The 20,276-nt window shown below is 43.3% G+C and overlaps 1 protein-coding gene across 2 annotated transcripts in view; it reads right to left on the reverse strand.

Annotated features, from left to right (window-relative positions):
• AP3B1 (adaptor related protein complex 3 subunit beta 1) overlaps positions 1-20,276 on the reverse strand; it is a 348,388-nt gene that overhangs the window by 44,768 nt on the left and 283,344 nt on the right. For both annotated transcript variants that reach the window (XM_068249086.1, XM_068249076.1), the window contains exon 24: positions 14,618-14,702. In XM_068249086.1, coding sequence (XP_068105187.1) covers positions 14,618-14,702 — 85 coding nt within the window. The remainder of the gene's footprint in view (positions 1-14,617; positions 14,703-20,276) is intronic.

The following is a 20,276-nucleotide window of genomic DNA, read 5'->3' on the forward strand; positions in this document are numbered from 1 at the left end:
TGTACTGCGCAGGACCCAAACTGGAAGCCAGCCTGGCAAGGTCGGGTGAGCCAACGGAGAAGACCGGGAGCCTCCAGAGTGGCGTCAAGGGCACGTCCTGCCTGCCAAGGGCTGGAGGAAGCCACAGGTAAGTGGATAAGTATTTTTATTTTCTGTGAACCCTCCCTTTAAAAAATGACCCGGTGAGGCCGGCAGCTTCTGTGCTTGCGCAGGCTATGTGAAAGCGATCACGAGCGGCACAACCACGCACTCACCGACTCAGTGGCAGCAACGGAGGGGACTCTGGGAGACCAGCTGGGAGCGGAGCTGCGGCGATGGACACGTAAGCTGCCAAGGGGTGGGAGGAAGCGCCAGGTAAGTAGATCTGCTTTTTTTTTTTTTTTTTTAAACCCCTGATGTTTCCTTTAAATATTTATACTGTATATAAATGCAGGAAAATAGACTGTCAAAGTTATCTGCTATTATGTTAAAACAGCATGTGCTGATAGCAGCTTTCACATGCCCAGCTGCATAAAGACTCCATATAAATGAGGCATCAGCATAACAAAACGTCTTATAAAATAGATCAATAAAAAGCCAATAAATAATACCACACAGAAGCAAGCGGGCGGTTTTCTACATCATTGTTAAATATTGATTCTGGATATTCCTTTAGCTCCGTTTTAATAAACTATACAATTATGTGTAATAGAAAAATCAATTGATTAATGTCCATGGTATTTAAAAAGAATATTTACTATTGGTTATTGATGGTCCTAACTTTCTGAGATGAAGATTCTGATGTGAGATCAACGAAGGATGAATGATCCCCAAATACTCGCTGCGGTGTAACTAATGCTTACTGGACTTTTTATTCAGAAAACACAGATCGTGCCATCATCAGGTATACTATCATGTGCCTCTAATGAAAGGGTTATATAGATTAGGGTTACAAAAACACTTACGTTCCCCCCCCCCCCCCCCAATTGCCTTATTTACTCACGCATAGGTCGTTCCTTTGAAAAGCCGCCCCCCGTTTGGCTTAAAAAAAAAATAGGTCAAGATCTATGACGCCCGATAAGCAAACCCCACAATGTGCTGCTGTTTCACATTGGGCCACCCAAGGGCTCTATACATAAAAATGAATATGGAACACCACAACCTGCCAAGGAGAGGTGTAGTCAGGGGAGGAGAGAAGTCTATTAGTGGTTACAACTAATAAAAGCACATATAGGCGATCATTACCAGCTTAGAACCAATAAAGAGCTAATAAAGCCAGGGGCCCTGGTGCAGTGGCTACCTTGGCATTCCCTATTGCTATGCCACTTGTAGCAGGACAATGGCTCCAGACACTGTTTATACCAATAAAAACAAGGAATCATGAATGGGTTAGTAAGGCCCCACCAAACATCTGCAGCAGATTGCAAGCGCTCCAGGATGATTGGAACAATTTCCCACTCAAGTACCTTCAGAAACGGCATGTAGGTGTTCAAGAGAACTGCTGCTGTGTTATGAAGAGGTTACAAGAAATACTGATGTATTCGCTTTTTCCCTGTTAACTGTACTTTTTAGGGAGCTTATTGATTTCTGAAAACAGCTGATGGCATTATTTTTAAATAAACACATAGCATTTTCTACAAGAGTCTAAGGACTGGTGCACACCAAAAATCACTAGCGCAAATGCCAAGCATCTTTAGAAGCGATTTTCTAAGCGATTCCAGGCATGTGCCTAGCTATTTTCTAGCTATGCCTAGTCATTTTTGGAGTGTTTTGGTGTAGAGATTGTTTATTTTTTGTACCACAGAGCTGGAAGTGAACAGCTTTGGTAAGAAAAAAACGCATGGAAAATCACTCTGCTTTAGCGGTTTTTTTTTTATAGTGAATTTCCACTTTTCCTACACTTAACACTGAGGCTGAATCACCTCCAAAATGCTGCAGGACCTGCGTTTGTGTTTGGGGGAAAAAAAAAAATCACATCGCTCTGGTGTGATCCATCCCATACACATACATTAGGCAAGGGCTTTTCAAAGTGCTTGAAGCAGGAGGATTAGCCATACTATGTCAGGGGAAAAAAACAAACATATATAAGTAGATAAATACTTGATCTACTTACATAACACATGTATTGTACTGTCCACGTTTTGATTTCAGTGATTATATAGTAAATGAAGAGAATTCTGTTCCTGGTGGGGGCCATGTCTTTTGCCCACAGTTTAGGCTAAATCCTGATGTCATTTCTGCCCGGTTTCCTTTTCTCTTCCGATAGCTGAGTCACCTCAGCCTTGCTTGCACTGGCTTAACAATTGGGGATGCGACCCCTGCCCCCGCGGGAGGGCCCGGGGCCCCCCTAGGGCCCGCTCGGGGCTGTTTTGGGGAGCAGGAGGGGTCGCAGCATAAGAGAAGAGCGTGGCCACAGATTTGTGGGGAGGGGGGACATTCCCCCCCCCCCTCACCTCAGGCTCTCCTCTCCGCGCTCCCCTCCTGCAATCTTTAGTGACAGCGGGCAGACGCAGCGGCAGGATAACACATACCTCCTTCGCCCGGGAGGTCTCCGATGTCTAAGAGCTTCATGGTACTTCCTGTTTACACAGGAAGTGACATGAAGCACTTACTTGATCGGAGACCTCCGGGGCGAAGGAGGTACGTGTTATCCTGATGCCACTGCTGCTGCCCGCTGTCACTAAAGATTGCAGGAGGGGAGCGCTGAGAGGAGAGCCCGAGGTGAGGGGGGGGGGGAATCTCCCCCCTCCCCACCGATCTGCGGCCACGCTCTCCTCTTATGCTGCGACCCCTCCTGCCCCCCAAAACAGCCCCGAGCGGGCCCTGGGGGGGGGGATTTTTTTTTTGCAGGGGGGCTCGGGGATTTCTAGTTACACCCCTGCTCGCTTGTAAACACAAATGAACAGGGGATCTTTTTTTCAGATAGGCAGCTAGGCAGGGAAATAAATGTAAGAGGAGGAATATATTATAGATAAAAAGAACCCCCAGCATGCAACTGTTTGGCACTGACTACTAAAGGGCCAGTGCTCCTAAAGTATGTGATAACTCCAAATCATAACAGCAGAAAAAGTTTTGAAAGTTTTGAATGCAGGATTAGCATTTTTATCACTTAATACACTCAGCCGAGTTGCTGTTGAAATTTGATTTTTATGGTGACACGCCGGCTATAAGTTTTAAAGTGCTTTTGGAAGAGAAGAGCAAGATCTACTGGCTCTTTGGTCCATATCCGATTAACTTTTGTCCTGAATTTTCTCCAAGGAGTTATTTTCAAACCATGCCAATAAAACGCATTTAAAGCTCCCACCATGCAAGAATACTCAAATTTTGATATTACCTTTTAACCTACTTTTTAGTACTTTTTGAATTCCTAAGTGCTGAAAAGTTATTTTTAGATGGTAAGAAAAAATATCTCCTGGGAGAAAACTCATCAGTAAAAGTTTATTGGATAAGGGCCACAGTATCTTTACCTATGTTCAAGCGGGATTGTCACCATAAAAATCAAATTTCAACAGCAACTGGTCTGAGTGTATTAAGTGATAATGATGATAGTCCTGCATTCAAAACTTTCAAAACTTTTTCTGCTGTTATGGTTTGGAGTTATCACATACATTAGGAGCACTGGCCCTTTAATAGCCATTGCCATTCAGTTGCATACTGGGGGTTCTTTTTATCTAAAATATATTCCTCCTCTTCCTTTTATTTCCCTGCCTAGCTGAAACATGATCCTCTGCTCACTCGTGTTTACAAGCAAGGGTGAGGTGACTCAGCGATTGGAGGAGAAAAGAAAAAAAAAAGTTAAAGCGGAATATAACCCTGCATTTCAACTTTGCTCTAAAACATTATTTACAGCATATTATATGCAACCAGCATTTTTTTTTTACTAGACCAGCATTGGAAGGGTTACACAGAGTTTTAAAGTTCCTGGAGATTTCTGCAGACGCATCCGAAGCTGAAATAGATACATTTTGTTTACATAAATGTATCTAAGTGTTGAATGTGACTCATCTCTCTGACTGAGCTGGAGGACAGCCAAAGTGTGTAACATTCAACACTTCGATACATTTATGTAAACAAAATGTATCTATTTCAGCTTCGGATGCGTCTGCAGAAATCTCCATGAACTTTAAAACTCGGTGTAACCCTTCCAATGCTTGTCTAGTAAAAAAAAAAAATGCTGGTTGCATATAATATACTGTAAATAATGTTTTAGAGCAAAGTTGAAATGCAGGGTTATATTCCGCTTTAAGGGAAGAAATGACATCCGTATTTAGCCTCACACTGTGGGCAAAAGACATGGTTGCCACCAGGAACAGAATTCTCTTCATTTACAATATAAAATTCACTAAACCAAAACGTGGACAGTACAGTACATGTGTTATTTAAGTAGATCAAGTATTTATCTACTTATATATGTGTTTTTTTTCCCCTGGCATAATATGGCTAATCCTCCTGCTTTAAAGCCCACCTGAAGTGACAAGCGACATAAGATAAAACAGTATAAATAGTACTAGCTTTACTAAGAAAAGTCCCTTTTCATGTTCCATGTATCGCAAACATTAAAATGTGCTGTGCAGGTGTGCTTGTCCAACAGCTTGTCAAATTCAGTTCAGTTTCCTGAAAAGTAAACAGAAGCCAAAATTTTATCTGAAAATGTTTCTGCTAAGATTTAAGTGTTGGAAAGTTCAAAAGGTTGTTACTGCTTGTTTTTCAGCTCAGCAAAACAGATTTGTCACAACTGTTTAGAGTTATGTCTTAAATGTAAGCTCTTCAACTGAAAATAAAAATAAGAGACTCCGTTCTGTGTTCTATTTATTATCTATCTGTAGTAAAACACACACACTTACTCATCTCAGGAGTTTATTTTCACTTCAAGTTTGATTTAAAGGGGCACTAAGGCTAACAATTTTAAAATTTAAAATATGTGCAAATATATACAACTAAGAAGTACATTTTTCCAGAGTAAAATGAGCCATAAATTACTTTTCTCCTATGTTGCTGTCACTTACAGTAGGTAGTCGAAATCTGATAGAAGTGACAGGTTTTGGACTAGTCCATCTCTTTATAGGGGATTCTCAGGGATATATTTATTTTCAAAAGCACTTGAATGAGTGAATGACAGTTGCTCTGTCCAACTGCCAAAAAACTGTAGCGAGCAGGGAAGCTGGCCAGCATCATTGTTTAAATCCTTTTTTGGGAATATCTTTATAAAGCATAAAAGCCTTGCTGAGAATCCCCTATGAAGAGTTGGACTAGTCCAAAACCTGTCAGTTCTGTCAGATTTCTACTATCTACTGTAAGTGACAGCAACGTAGGAAAAAAGTAATGTATGGCTCATTTTACTCTGGAAGAAACGTACTTATTTGTTTGTTTGCACATTTTTTAAATTTTAAATATTTCACCATAGTGCCCCTTTAAGTATGTAAGGATAAGTAAAACAGGTTTCCTTGTGCAGTTTATGGAGGTATAGATTTTTTTTCTTCACTCTGTCACCTTTCTATCCAGACCCATCACAGACCACAAGAAATTAGCTGACAAGTTAGGATGAATAGGGCATTTGAGATAAGGGCCTTGATTCACCAACGCTTTTGCACTGACACAGGGCAAGTTAAAACTAGCATGCGCTAGTGTCACCGTGTCCGCACATTAGTGAATCGAGGCCAAGATGTGAGTGACTAGTCATACCCATAATAGGGTGGGTTCCTATGGTCATCATTGCATCACTGTCGTATAGTCCTATAGGATTGCAAAATCCTGTCCTATAACTATACCCCACACCATAGTCAAAAATAAAGGCTAAAGAGGTGCAAAGTTCATTCAGTTTTTGCCACAGCAATACAAGTTAGCATATTCCTCGCTAGAAATACTTTGTGTTCTTCACATGCAGACTCGTCTGCAGGTAATCCACATTTACTATGCAAAACACATAGCCGGTGATCGGCATCCAAAGTCAATTGATCTGCACATTACCACTATCTCCCAACCCCCAGAGGCTCTGCTATAAAGCTATTGATCCAAGCGCTGCCGATCGGTTTCCATTTTCTGATTTTGGGCAGGCCAATTAAGAAAGTGAGTAATTGTGATTACGCTGCTTCAGGATCAATTACATCTGATGCAAGACAAAGCGATTCTACTGGAACAACGCAAAGAAAATGATTATGACGATTGATGCTTTTATTCGGTATGGTTCTTGAGGAAAGTCGAGAAAAAATGTGTTTCATTTCACACTGCTGAAAAACAATGTAATTATTGGAAAAGGTATACACTCATCTAAACTGAAGCAGGTTTCCCTATTCACTAACAAAGCCAGACATTTTTATTACGGCAACTTTATATTGTACAAAGTGAACCAGAAGTAAAACAACTTTGGGTCGATCCCTAATTACAGCTTCTGAATTAAGGGAATGGAATAACATGGTGTAAGAAAAGGAGGTGCCAAGTTACTATAAACTGCATTCAAGCTGGACCTGCTGTGTATTTACACTAATGCTGCAGTTCAAACTAGTTCCATTTTTAAATGTTTTTCCCAGACAGTTTTGCATTTCATGCAGCCCAACCCAGCTTGCTTAAAGGACAACTGTAACCACCACAAAAAAAGAATGTTATAGACTCACAAGCAGGTAGGGTTCTGGATCCCTTAGAGCAGGGATGTCAAACGCAAGTACACAGCGAGCCGAAATTGAAAACTAGGACAAGGTCACAGGCCAGCCTTGATGTTTAGTGACCACCTCCATCCTTTATACAGTTCACCAGGTGTCCTATGGCCACCTCCCCCCTTATACACATCACACCGATCACATTACACCGATCCTTCGCTCACTGCACTGGCTACCAGTAGAATGGAGAATACTCTTCAAGATTGGACTGCTAACATTCAAATCCCTGCACAATCTGGGCCCTGGATATATGAAGGACTTGCTGAAGCTGCACCACACCTCTCACAACCTCAGATCAGCAAGTTCTATAAACTTGGTCAATCCCAGAGTGCACCTCATAAAATCTGGAGACAGACATCTGGCTTAAGGGGGGACACCATGCCCAGCATGGAGCACTGGGGATCTGGCTGCCAGAAACCGCAAATGCACCCCCCCCTCCCATGCAAAAACGCCTGGTCTTTAAGGGGGGGGATTAGGCAGCCGGTTCTCAATAGGTTAAATGGAATTTGATTTTGTAGCTGACAATGACTGTGCGATCTTAAAGAGACTCTGTAACAATTTTTTCAGCCTTAGTTCTTCTATCCTATGAGTTCCTATGCCTGTTCTAATCTGCTGGGGCTTACTGCAGCTCTTCCTAATTACACTGTCTCTGTAATAAATCAATGTATCTTTCCTCTGTCCTGTTTGTCGGGCTAAAGCTTGATTGTGTGGAATGTGCAGGGCTGCTTGTGATTGGTAGAAGCGATACACACCCTCTGCAGGCCCCCTGCACACTCACACACTATGCTTAGCTGAGCCTATTAGAAGCTGGTTAGTTTGTTTGTAAACATTGCCTAAAACTGTTAATTACAAGCCAGGATTGCAGCAGAGAGTGGCAGAAACAGCACAGAGGGGCACAGGAGAAAATAAGGAATAGAATGGTATGCTTTTTAGTGTAAGAATATTAGAGTACAGATTCTCTTTAAGGTAAAAAATTGAGATACTTGTCCCAAAATGGTCTACGAAATCAGTGCAAGTATATAAAGAAAAGGCAGCCAAATGTTCCCTGCAGGTGAGATTCCAAACACTTGCCAATAATATGTTTTATCCTGACAGGCCAGCGGCCAAAACCTAGGTCAGCTAGCTGTTTTAACTGATGTGCAATAAAACCAAGCTGTATTTTAGAGATGTAAGTGGAGTGCAGAGACCAGAAGCCAGAAGGACTCCTCGCTGAGAGACCCAGGAAGTCCAACAGCTGAGAGAGAGTGATCTCCCCCCGAGTGCCAGGAGACTTTGCGGCAAGAAGGGGAACGCCCGAGGAGAACTGGTGAGGAGGTCTGACGGGGAGAAAGTATAATGAATATCTAGGAGTGACTACACCAGGCTTTCTCAACCAGGGTTCCCTGGAACACCAGGGTTCCTTGAGGACTCTGCAGGGGTTCCTTGGCATTTTAACCAATCGTGGGGGGAAGTATAATAGAGCACACTATAATAGGTGGTACTGTAACAAGAAGCACTAAATTGGGGGTTCAGGAGACAGTATAATGAGTGGCAGTGTAATAGTAGATAGTGAAATTAGCACCCTAACCTATTTAAAGACCATGCCTCCTGAAAAATAAATGTAGGGGTTCCTCGAGACCAAAAAAATTGTTTGCAGGGGATCCTTGAGATCCAAAGGTTACTTACAGGGTTCCTCCAAGGTAAAAAGGTTGAGAAAGGCTGGACTACACTATTAGGAGGTACTCTGAGACAACCGCGGAGGGACTCAGAAGCGGCTCTACTTGCCGGGTTATCATGCCAGAGCGGTAAGATCTCTTTGAACATTTAAAACTACTGCAGTATATAGCGCTGTAGACTGATATATGTAGTGCAATTCCACAGGAGTATATTGGAGAATACAGGCTGACTTAGCCTTTCCAATCTTAATACCACTGGAACTTGTCTACACAGCTTTTTGCAAAATTGAGAAAGCAGGAACTGCGTGTATTTACAGAGCGCTGGCTCTTCATCAGTATTGCATGCGGGTGCCGTCCCTGGATTGAATTTACGGAACTTTTTATTGCATGTGGGCGCTGCTCCTGTATTGAATTGACTTGTCTCAGGAGAGGAAAGTCTCTGGATCGTCCAGAGGCTTCCCCCGTCAACCTCCAGTCCAGTGCTGGAACCCCCGAAGTTTGCGGTTGCACTCCCATACGAAGATGAGTGCAGCCCCACAGGCCATCTCGCCCCTGCACGGTAGCACAGAGCCGCCCACTCAAGCTCAGAGGACAAAGCAAAGCCCGCAATGCGGATTTTGAGATCCGTCAAAAAGAGCTTAAGGGAGTCTCAGCCCTGGAGCGACAAGGAGGAGTGCAACAAGGGAAGCTTCTGGAGGATGCAGAGGATTCCCTAATTGGGCACTTTTTCCCTTCAAGTACTCTAACTAAAAGAGTTCTGCATTGGACAAGGAGAGCTCCAGCCTCCCTTGTACTTCTTAGCATCTTTGCTAGACAGGAATAGAATAGCTATTGTCTGAACAGGAGAAGCACGAGGTTGCACAGGGCAGATCTTTATAGGAGGATATCCTAGGCAAGAGGTCCAATTTAGTATTTTGATTGGCAGCAAACAGTTAAAGGTAAAGGTGCCCATACATCAGTTGATGTATGGGCAGATCGACCAAGAGACAGATCTCTCTCTGATCTGAGAGAGATCTGTTGCTTGCCTCTACACCCCCAGCATACTGATTACTGAGAGATTTCAGCATGAAACCCCTTGGGAATTGGGCCTTGTGACGCCACATCCACAGCTGCCCTCCTAATGTGAATGTGCCCCCTCAACCATACATTTAATACTTTACTTGCCCCACTGTCCAGCTGTGGTCCCCATTCATGTACCGCACCGCAGAAGGGCTTCCAACGGTAAGCACATGGCGTGTGTGACGTCACACAAGCTCTGCATGATTTACAGAAGCCCAGCTGCAATGCAGAAGATGTACATGGACCAGGGCGGGAGACATCGGAAAAGTAAAGTATTAAATGTATGGGGAAAAAGTGTCGGGGGGTTCCGTCGTGTTACTCATCCACATTTCGCATGCCTGTACCACCGCTCACCCAATATACCTCATCAGCCTGACATCTTGCAGAATGTCTGATCGACACATTCAACCAATTTCAGGTCAAAATTGATCGAATCGATTGCGCATGCTTGTGGCGGCACCGATTTTTATCCAATGCTCTAACAACCGCCAAGTAGACTGATGTATGGGCACCTTAAAGAGGAACTTAAGCATAAACAAACATACTGTCATTAAGTTACATTAGTTAGGTTAAAATAGATAAGTAATATAATCTCTTACCCACCGTTTTAAAAGAACAGGCAAATGTTTAATTTCATGGGGACAGCCATCTTTTTGGTTGAAAGGAGATGACAGGAAGCATGAGACAGTTCCAACTGTCCTGTGTCCTGATCACCCCTCCCAGCTGCTAGGCAACAAGAACAACATCAGAAATCCCATTCTGCTTTGCACAGCATCAGAGGAAAAATGCCTGGACAGATTTCTTTGATGGGGCAGAGTTTAGCTTCTGTGCAGCTAAAAATGAGGCTTGGTTAAGAAAAACAAAGTTTTGATGCTGTAAAACTGTTAAAGAAACACCAAGCCTTTTCAGTGCTGCTGAGTAGATTTTTAGTCTGGAGGTTCACTTTAAGTACATATACCCTTCCAACAGGCAGATCCAGACACAAATGTTTCTCGTTTGTAAAGCAATGCTGATTTTTTTTGCCTTTCAATAAATGAATATGTATTTATGTAACACACACACAGAATGAGCCATACGCAACGATCTATTTAGCCCCAGCTGTGTCATTGAGATAACATTGCCACAGATCGCTAAAAGGAATATACGGGCAATGTATGAGGGAAATCTATTTATAGCACCGTTGGTCATTGTTGCCTGTTCGGTAATATTGATCCATCATGTTTGTCTAATAGGAAAATAATAAACAATTACTTTGCTGTGCTAGAATAAGCAATCAGTTGTTTTTTAATATCTGATATTGCAAACCTCCCTAAACATAAAGGTGGTGATCTGCATAAAATCAATTTGTTATGGTACAGTGCTCGGATTTATTACTGCGAGAATCCTTTATCTAAAACAGGAAAAGTCAAATTGTCCCATCAATAAGCTGTTTAACATTGCTTCTAATTTCTAAATTATATTTACAATTATGCAGATAAACCCATTTGTTTATTAGCCACTGCGTTTCCATTTACAATGGATATTTTGTTTGAAGCAAATCTGCTAAAATGCATACACAGCAATATAATAAATGCAAAGGGCAAAGGTGGCCATACAAAACAAGACACAAACAAAAGATCTGTTAAAGAACAACTGAAATAAGAGGTATATGGAGGCTGCCATATTTATTTCCTTTTAAGCAATACCAGCTACTCGACGTCCTGCTGATCCTCTGCCTCTAGTACTTTTATCCATGGACGTAAAACAAGCATGCAGCAGATCAGGCGTTTCCGACATTATTGTCAGATCTGACAAGGTTAGCTGCGTGCTTGTTTCTGGAGTGATTCAGAAACGGCTATTGCTTAAAAGGAAATAAATATGGCAGCCCCAATATACCTCACGCTTCAGTTGTCCTTTAAATTGCTGTAATACTCGAACATCTTGGAATGTACAGAGGCCACCGGCAGAAAAATGCCCCAGATTATAACATGATGGGGATTACCAGAAGGCCGTGGAAGGAAGTTAATTCCAAGTGCTTATCCTCCATTTCAGGGGTATTACTGTGCGCCGAATAAAAATACTTGCCCCAACATCAGATTTCTTACTCATATTAACCCTTTCCAATCCTGTGTCACACTATGTCCAACATTGGCACTTTCCAGTTCTGCACCAATGTCGGACATAGTCAGACACAGGAAAACATGGCTGCTGCTGCTAGGGTGTCAGCCCCTTTACATCTAAGACGTAGACCAAGACACTTTGATCACCGCCGGCCCCATGCTCCGCCATGTAAAATAAATATTAGGTGGGCGCATTTGGGCTTGCCGCTAGGGGTGCTGATGCCAGTTGCAGCCTGGTACTACACTGTGCAATAACGCAATTATGCTGCCATGCATGCAATGAGGGCGGAACTACAGTGCCCAAGTTGGTGCTGCCCCCCACCTCCCTACCGATGCTGATCCTCAGTCCAAATCCAAATCCAAATCCAAAAAAGCTTTATTGGCAGGACCAAATACATTTAGCCTAGTGCGAGATGGTGGAGACCCTACCAGCACTCATTGCACACAGCAATCACCCCCGCATCCCCCCTCCACTTATTGCACAAAGCAATCACCCTCCCCCTGCACTTATTGCACACAGCAATCACCCCCGCACACCCCCCTCCACTTATTGCACAAAGCAATCACCCTCCCCCTGCACTTATTGCACACAGCAATCACCCCCGCACCCCCCCCATTTATTGCACACAGCAACCCCCCCCCCCCACCTGCACTTATTGCACACAGCAATCACCCCCGCACACCCCCTCCACCTGCACTTATTGCACACAGCAATCACCCCCGCAACCCCCCCCCCACTTATTGCACAAAGCAATCACCCTTCCACTGCACTTATTGCACACAGCAATCACCCCCCCATTTATTGCACACAGCAACCCCCCCCACCTGCACTTATTGCACACAGCAATCGCCCCTCCAACCCCCCATTTATTGCACACAGCAACCACCCCTGCAACCCCCCCATTTATTGCACACAGCAATCATCCCTGCAACCCCCCTCCCCCCCGCACTCATTGCACACAGCAATCACCCCCGCAACCCCCCCATTTATTGCACATAGCAACCCCCCCCCCACTTATTGCACACAGCAATCATCCCTGCAACCCCCCCCCCCCCGCACTCATTGCACACAGCAATCACCCCCGCAATCCCCCCACTTATATTGCACAAAGCAATCACCCCCGCAACCCCCCCCCACTTATTGCACAAAGGAATCACCCCCCCACCTGCACTTCTTGCACACAATTACCCCCGCACACACCCCCCCCCCCCATTTATTGCACACAGCAACCCCCCCACCTGCACTTCTTGCACACAGCAATCACCCCAGCACCCCCCCCCCCCCCGCACTTATTGCACACAGCAATCAACTATGCATAACTGTGGCAAAACTATGCATAACTGGTAGATAGGGATGAGGTATAGTGATGTCTAAGGCACAGAGAGGACTTAGCAGTAATAATGTGTGAGGTGAAGAGGCAACTAAAATATAACAAGACAGGAGAAGAATGAGGAATAATTAGAGGATGAGGAATATATTAGATGTGAGGAACAAAAACAATGGAGTGCAAAAAGGACTGCCATATAAAGCGGTGGTACAGCGAGGAACTGAGCAGTAATCAGGAACAAAGACTGAGAAAAAAGACAGGAGGTACACAGGGAGTATAACATAGCACTGACTGACCTGAAAAAAAGAGGTGCTGAGGGGGAATATGTGTTGAATTTAAATTGCATTACATAAGGAAGACTAACTTAAAAATCCGCAGTAAATATACACCTTGCTCACTATAAATTTACAATTAGGTGCACAGAAGTTCATATTATATATATATATATATATATATATATATATATATATATATATATATATATATATATATATATATATATATATTAGTAAGAGGGCTTTTTTGGTCCATTTTAGCCCCTTACACACTCCTAGAATTTCTGGTTTACCACGAGCTTGCTGGGCAATCTAACTCTGGGGGTTTCAAGTCCTACCTTATAAAGCAACATTAATCTATGCCATGCACTGATGAGGACCAACCAGTCTGAAGCAGTCTGTATGCATATTGGATTAGTTTGGTGCTGTAATATTAACAAGCTGACACATCATTGCATTCCAGCGGTTCTGGAGGTGTGGCTAGCTTTCAGGCATGATTTGCATATTCAGCAGTGATGCATTGTGGGACACTGCAGAAGCTCACTCCAATCTGAATAATTGCACATTGTGTTATGAAGGCAAATTTCTGTTTTGCATAGCAATTTAGTAAGAGGGATTTTTTTGGTCCTTTTTAGCCCCTTACACAATCTTTGGAGTTCTGGTTCACCATGAGCTTGCTGGGTGGTCTGTTACCCTTTGTATATAAATAGCGCATGACTGTCATTTCTCAGCTACAGTTCTGTTTATATATAACGCCGGTACCACCGCTATGTCCACCCCATCCCCTCACCACCACAAATGGGCTTCAAAACCGGCCACTGCTCTTACAGCAGTGCATACAGAAGCTGCATGCAGGGTAGCCAGCTATATTTGTATGCTTGCTGCAGGTAAGTTCATGTGGTGAAACTAGCAGCCATTTAAAATGAACTATGTAAAATATCTGGCTGTGATCGTAGCCCTAGCAGCAATGTAACGTTCTATGTTTCTAGGTGCTAATATGATTGGGGTGAAGACACATTTAGTGTCTAAACATGTCCATTCACAGAGAACGGTTCCCTGTTCCTTTCCCTCCATCCAGTACATGGAACTTGCTGCACATATAACTTGTCTATTTATAGAGAACTGTTTCCTGTTCCTCTCCCTCCATCCAGCACATGGAACACGCTGCACATATAACTTGTCTATTTATAGAGAACGGTTTCCTGTTCCTTTCCCTCCATCCAGCACATGGAACACACTGCACATATAACTTGTCTATTTATAGAGAACGGTTTCCTGTTCCTCTCCCTCCATCCAGCACATGGAACACACTGCACATATAACTTGTCTATTTATAGAGAACGGTTTCCTGTTCCTTTCCCTCCATCCAGCACATGGAACACACTGCACATATAACTTGTCTATTTATAGAGAACGGTTTCCTGTTCCTTTCCCTCCATCCAGCACATGGAACACACTGCACATATAACTTGTCTATTTATAGAGAACTGTTTCCTGTTCCTCTCCCTCCATCCAGCACATGGAACACACTGCACATATAACTTGTCTATTTATAGAGAAGTAACATACCACAACTGGAAGCTGGCAGTCTGAGTGGAATCACAGAAGTCAATACCCATTGAGACAGTAATGGATCCCTCCGGCTCCAGAGAATCTGCAAAATAAAATGTTTTCCCTAAATAAATCTACAAAGGTAAAAAGAAAATCAAATAGACAGCAGTCAGCATGTCCATGTAACAAACAGGTCAGCCTTAGTCCATTACTGACTGGGGAGGCCGGCTACACATGAGACCAGCTTCTCTGACAAGGAGAAGGAGTAGAAATAAGAGCTTCCATTCAATAAATAGATGTGAAGCCGTGTTATCACAGTAAATTGGTTTGCTACTAATGCAGGATTTGTTTTTTTCCCTTGAATTGGATACAAATATTGCACATTCCCAAACCAGCTACTGCTATTTAGATCAAAACTCTCCTTAAAGTAAACCAGAGCTGTCATAAAAAGAAGATTTGATACTAACCTGCAGCTTCCTCCAGCAACATAAACACATCTGAGTGCCACACTGCTAACCCTCCCCCCCCCCCCCCCCCCCGGTGGCCTGGCGTTTAGCCCCATAACTGGCTCAGTTGCGTCAGCCCGGGTCTACTGCCCATGTGCAGGAGGTGCACGCAAGCGCGGAAGACCCAGACCGACGTGACTGAGCCTGTTACTGGGGCTGATCATGGGAGGGCGGCAGGGGACTCAGACATGTTTATGCTGCTGGAGGAAGCCGCGGCTGAGTAGCAAATCTTTTTATGAGAGCCCTGGTACACTTTAAAAAGAACACGAGGTGTGAGACATATGGAAGCTGCCATATTTATTTCCATTTAAAAAATACCAATTGCCTGGCAGTCCTGCTGGTCTTTATGGTCAGTGGGTCTAAATCACACACCTGACAACAAGCATGCATCTAATCTTGCCAGATTTGTCAAAGACATCTGATATGCATGCTTGTTCAGGGTCTATAGCTTAAAGTATTAGAGGCAGAGGGTTAGCAGGGCAGTCAGGCAATGTGCATTATTTAAAAGGAAATAAACATGCTCCATAGCCCTCTCACCCCTGGTTCCCTTTAAAGCAAACCTATATATAAAATGTGTTTGATGTGCAGAAAAAGAACAGGTAATGGTACTGGTGACTGTAGCAGCCGGAGTATCCCTCTCCCCTTGTTACTAATTCATACTCGTGTACCATCAGTAAGTGGTCTTCCAATATCTTGCCCACAGCTCTTGCATGTAATGTGACTATTCTGCTTACTTACTGTATTTACACACATTGTCGCTTTCTTAACACTGGGACCTCTGCCAGATATGATTTACCGTATTTAATTAACTCAATTGGTGGGATACCTCCCCACCACATTTGCAAATCTAGAGAGAGAAATATATTCTCAACTTCTTTATAGAAATCTTTCATCTAAGGAATATTGGAAAAATTAAGCACCTCATTCCTTGTGCTGCCAATGTGTTGTCTACGGAATTGATATTACAAAAAGGTGAACATCCGTTTAAAGGGACCCGAGCACATGTATAAGGGAAAAAAATAAATAAATAATGAACCACCCCTTATACGAGTTAGTGTGCTTGGGAGGGGGGGGGGGGGTGGGAGGGGATGGTGGTGGCAGGGGTGATAGGCATTACTTACCTACGTGGGGCTGCTCCTCTAGCCCCCTGTCCATATGGGGTTCACCATCTTCCCCACAGAGCGACTGCAGCTTCAAGCTCCCGGTCCCCACCATGCATGCTGGGAGATGTAGTACGTCCGTGTGACTACATATCTTGGCTGTAATATGCAGTCACAACAACGGACTACATCTTCTGGCATACACTGCGGCAGTTGGAGGTGCAGGAAACTACCGTGGGAACTTAATACTTAATGGGGAAGATGGCGAAGGGGAGCACCCCCCCCATAGGCAAGTAATGCCGATCACCCAAACGCCACACTCTATCACGAACTTCCCTTATGGGGAGGTTCAATTTATATTTTTTCATGTACAGGTGCTCAGGTCACTTTAACTTCAAATACCCAATCAGGTTTAAGATAATGTAAATAAAAAATAAATCTTGATACTGGTTATTTGAAGTGAAAATAAAAATGTATCCCTTATGGAACCTGGGCTCACATGCCAAATGCAGTTTCAATTTAAGGAAGGGCTTTAAAAAAGGCATAAGAGGAAGGTGTATGCAGTAAAAAATAAAATAGAAGCCCACCAGTGTCTGACCACAGTGTTCACATCTCATAGCTGGTTTGTTTGCACAATAGCTTGCGTATGGTCACACTGCCCTCTAAGCTGTATGGTTGTAAAGTAAATGACATCTTTAGGTGATGTTAGCGTGATGTTTTTACCAGTAGAAACAGACCAAAACTAATTAAAGTAAAATAATTACTTAGTAAAGACATGGCTTCCCTATAAAAGCTGCTGGCTTGTATAACCTGGCAGGGCCATCGGTCTGTGAAGGTGACTTAACAGCAGGCAGGAGAATGCTACATACCTAATGCACACCCATGAAACTGCTTCATGGCAATCGTAGGACAGGCAATGTGTACATTCCTGAGCAGCAGAGATGCAGGAGATATAAGGAGAAAATAGGAACCTCATGAGGTATCTGATTATTTTGTGCTGATACCTCACTTGCTGTACAATTTATTAGTGACAATGTAAATGTCACAATGACTAATCACTCCCTATTATGTACCAGTGTCTGCATTATTAAGTATCCATGTTTGTTACTTACTCTACCGTGTTATGGAAGACTAGTAGACCCAAGCCCGTTTAAAAATGGGCTCTAGGTATTTTTCGGCTGCCGCCGCCAGTGCGCGCGCCTTGCTCGCACCCGCCCACCTCCCTGGTCCCGCCCAGCTGTCCGCTACTGCGCACATGCACAGTAACAAAAAAACCTGTGACACAGGGACAGCTGCTAGACGCAGCGACAGTTAGGGTTTTATTATAGAGGATGATGGTGCTATGTAAACTAATAACAGTAAAGCTTGAGGGGACAATGCAATTAAAGAGGACCTAGGTTTTAATCCTAATTTACATGCGGTACTGTGACAAATGTCACAGCATCATTCACACCCTCCAGCGCCCCCGTCTCTGCTCAGCAGTAATCTCCAACTGAGCAGAACGTCAAATATGGGTGGGGAGGAAGTGGCAGTTCCTATCCCCTAGCTTATCACTAGGAACGCTCCCTTCACTCCCCACTGATGATTCCTGAGATCACTGTGTGTAACGGCACACAGCACAGGAGAGCTGTGACTTGTGTGGGTTTAGGGAGATTGAGCTCAGAATGATGGTGCACTGATGAGTGGAGAGGAACTGCCACTTCCTCCCCTCCCATATTCAACGCTCTTCTCAGTTGGAGATTATGGCTGAGCAGAGCGGGGGACACTGAGGAGTAGAAGGGTGCGGATGGTGCTGTGACATATGTCCCAGCACCACATGTAAATCAGGATTAAAAGTAGGTTAAAAATTATCCAGTTCAGGGGTACTTTAATCTAAAACACTGTTTTAGCGTTGCAAGGATTGGTGGGTGTCAGTAGCTCGCCCACAAATCATTCCTATTTTAAAACTCAGCCCCTCCATTGCCAACATCTCTGCAGACGTTTTTATCTGAAGTTGTCCAAAGCTCTGTGCCTCTGCAGCCACCCCACTTGCTTTTGCCACCGCCTGCCACCAGCTCAGCAGCAGCCTACTAAGTCGCGACTGCTGAGCTTGGGGTGGGCTGAGGAGACACAGGTGGAGATGGCCACAGCTTTGGAACACTGTAGGAAAAAATGCCAAGGTGATTTAGCCAATGGGAGCAGAGTTTGTAAACAGGTATGATTAACCACTTCACCACTAAGGGGTTTTACCCCCTGAGCACCAGAGCAATTTTCACCTTTCAGCGCTCCTTCCATTCATTCGTCTATAACTTTATCATTACTTATCACAATGAAATGAACTATATCTTGTTTTTTCCACCACCAATTAGGCTTTCTTTAGGTGGGACATTATGCCAAGAATTATTTTATTCTAAATGTGTTTTAATGGTAAAATAGGAAAAATGTGGGAAAAATTAATTATTTTTCAGTTTTCGGCCATTATAGTTTTTAAATAATGCATGCTACTGTAATTAAAACCCATGAAATGTATTTGCCCTTTTGTCCCGGTTATAAAACCGTTTAAATTATGTCCCTATCACAATGTTTGGCGCCAATATTGTATTTGGAAATAAAGGTGCATTTTTTTCAGTTTTGCGTCCATCCCGAATTACAAGCCCATAGTTTATAAAATAACAGTGTTGTACCCTCCTGACAAATATTTAAAAAGTTCAGTCCCTAAGGTAACTATTTATGTATTTTTTTTAATTGTAAATTTTTTTAATTTTTTTTTAATTACAAAAAAAAAGTGTGGGAGGTAAGGAGTTAATTTTTTGTGTATAAGTAATTCATTTGTATGTGAAAAATGTTTAGGGTGTAGTTTTACTATTTGGCCACAAGATGGCAACAGTAACTTTTTGTTTAATGCGACCTCCAAGCGTCCTTCCGGATGCTTGGAGGAAGTACTAGGAGGCTGGGTACGTTTTCTTTTTTTTCCACAATGATCGCGCTGCTTAGCGGAAAAGCAGCGGATCATTGGTGGGCTTAGATCAACGAACGGGAATGGATTTTCCCGTTCATTGATCTCCGGGCGAGCGGCCGGCGGCATGTCTACCCGCGGGAGTGCGTGCTAGAGTGAGCGGGAGCGCGGGCAGCGGCGGGAGCGCGGAAAGTACGGATTTCTCCGTCCCTGGGGGTTAAAGGATGGAAAAAGGGACGGAGAAATTCGTACGGGCGGGGGTAAACTGGTTAAAGAGCGAGATGGTGAGTTACTGACACCCATCAATTCTTGCAGGTTTTTAAATGTACAATCTTTGTACCCTTTACATTTTTTTATAGAAACAAAGAACAGAGAATGAATAACAGTGAAGTTGAACACAGATTTTCTTTATGCCAACAACAGACTCCCACATATCCTTCACTTGTTTACAGCCATGTACCCCCAGATGTCAGAGAAGATTTCAGCAGAAATGTGATCTACCATTGGTCAGGGTGTCTCTAGCTTAGTACTGCTTTAGGTTATAAACAGTGATGCTGATCTTTCTGGTCAATAGGGTCTAAATCACACACCTGAAACAAGCATGCAGCTAATCTTGTCATATTTGACATAGAAATCTGATCTGCGTGGCTAATCAAGGTCTATGTCTTAAAGTATTAGAGGCAGAGGATCAGCAGGACAGCCAGGCAATGTGCATTATCTAAAAGAAAATACACATGTCAGCCTCCATATCCCTCTCACCTCAAGTTCCCTTTAAAATGCAAGTCTCCATAGGCCACAAAGAGCTCAAAGCTGGCCTTCTCCAATAGAAACCTCATTGGCTGGATTATGTGATGTAATTTTCCTGGGCACCTTAGTTTGTATGGAATTAGCACTTTACATAGACTGACCATCAAGGATCTTTTGGTCTTTCTATATAGCCCTGGGGACCTCAGAGTGGGGAGTCTTAGTTTCCATTCTTCAGTATGAAATTAGAGGTCGCTTTCCACTATTGGTAGCATAGCAGTTCTCCTAAATATTACATAGGTCTATATATGGCTTTCAGAACTCTGACATAAAAATACAATTCTGAAATATTACATAAAGTTACCAAATCCAAACGGGAAACTAAAGCCACA

Source organism: Hyperolius riggenbachi, chromosome 1 (assembly GCF_040937935.1).
Source record: "Hyperolius riggenbachi isolate aHypRig1 chromosome 1, aHypRig1.pri, whole genome shotgun sequence".
Classification (NCBI taxonomy): domain Eukaryota; kingdom Metazoa; phylum Chordata; class Amphibia; order Anura; family Hyperoliidae; genus Hyperolius; species Hyperolius riggenbachi.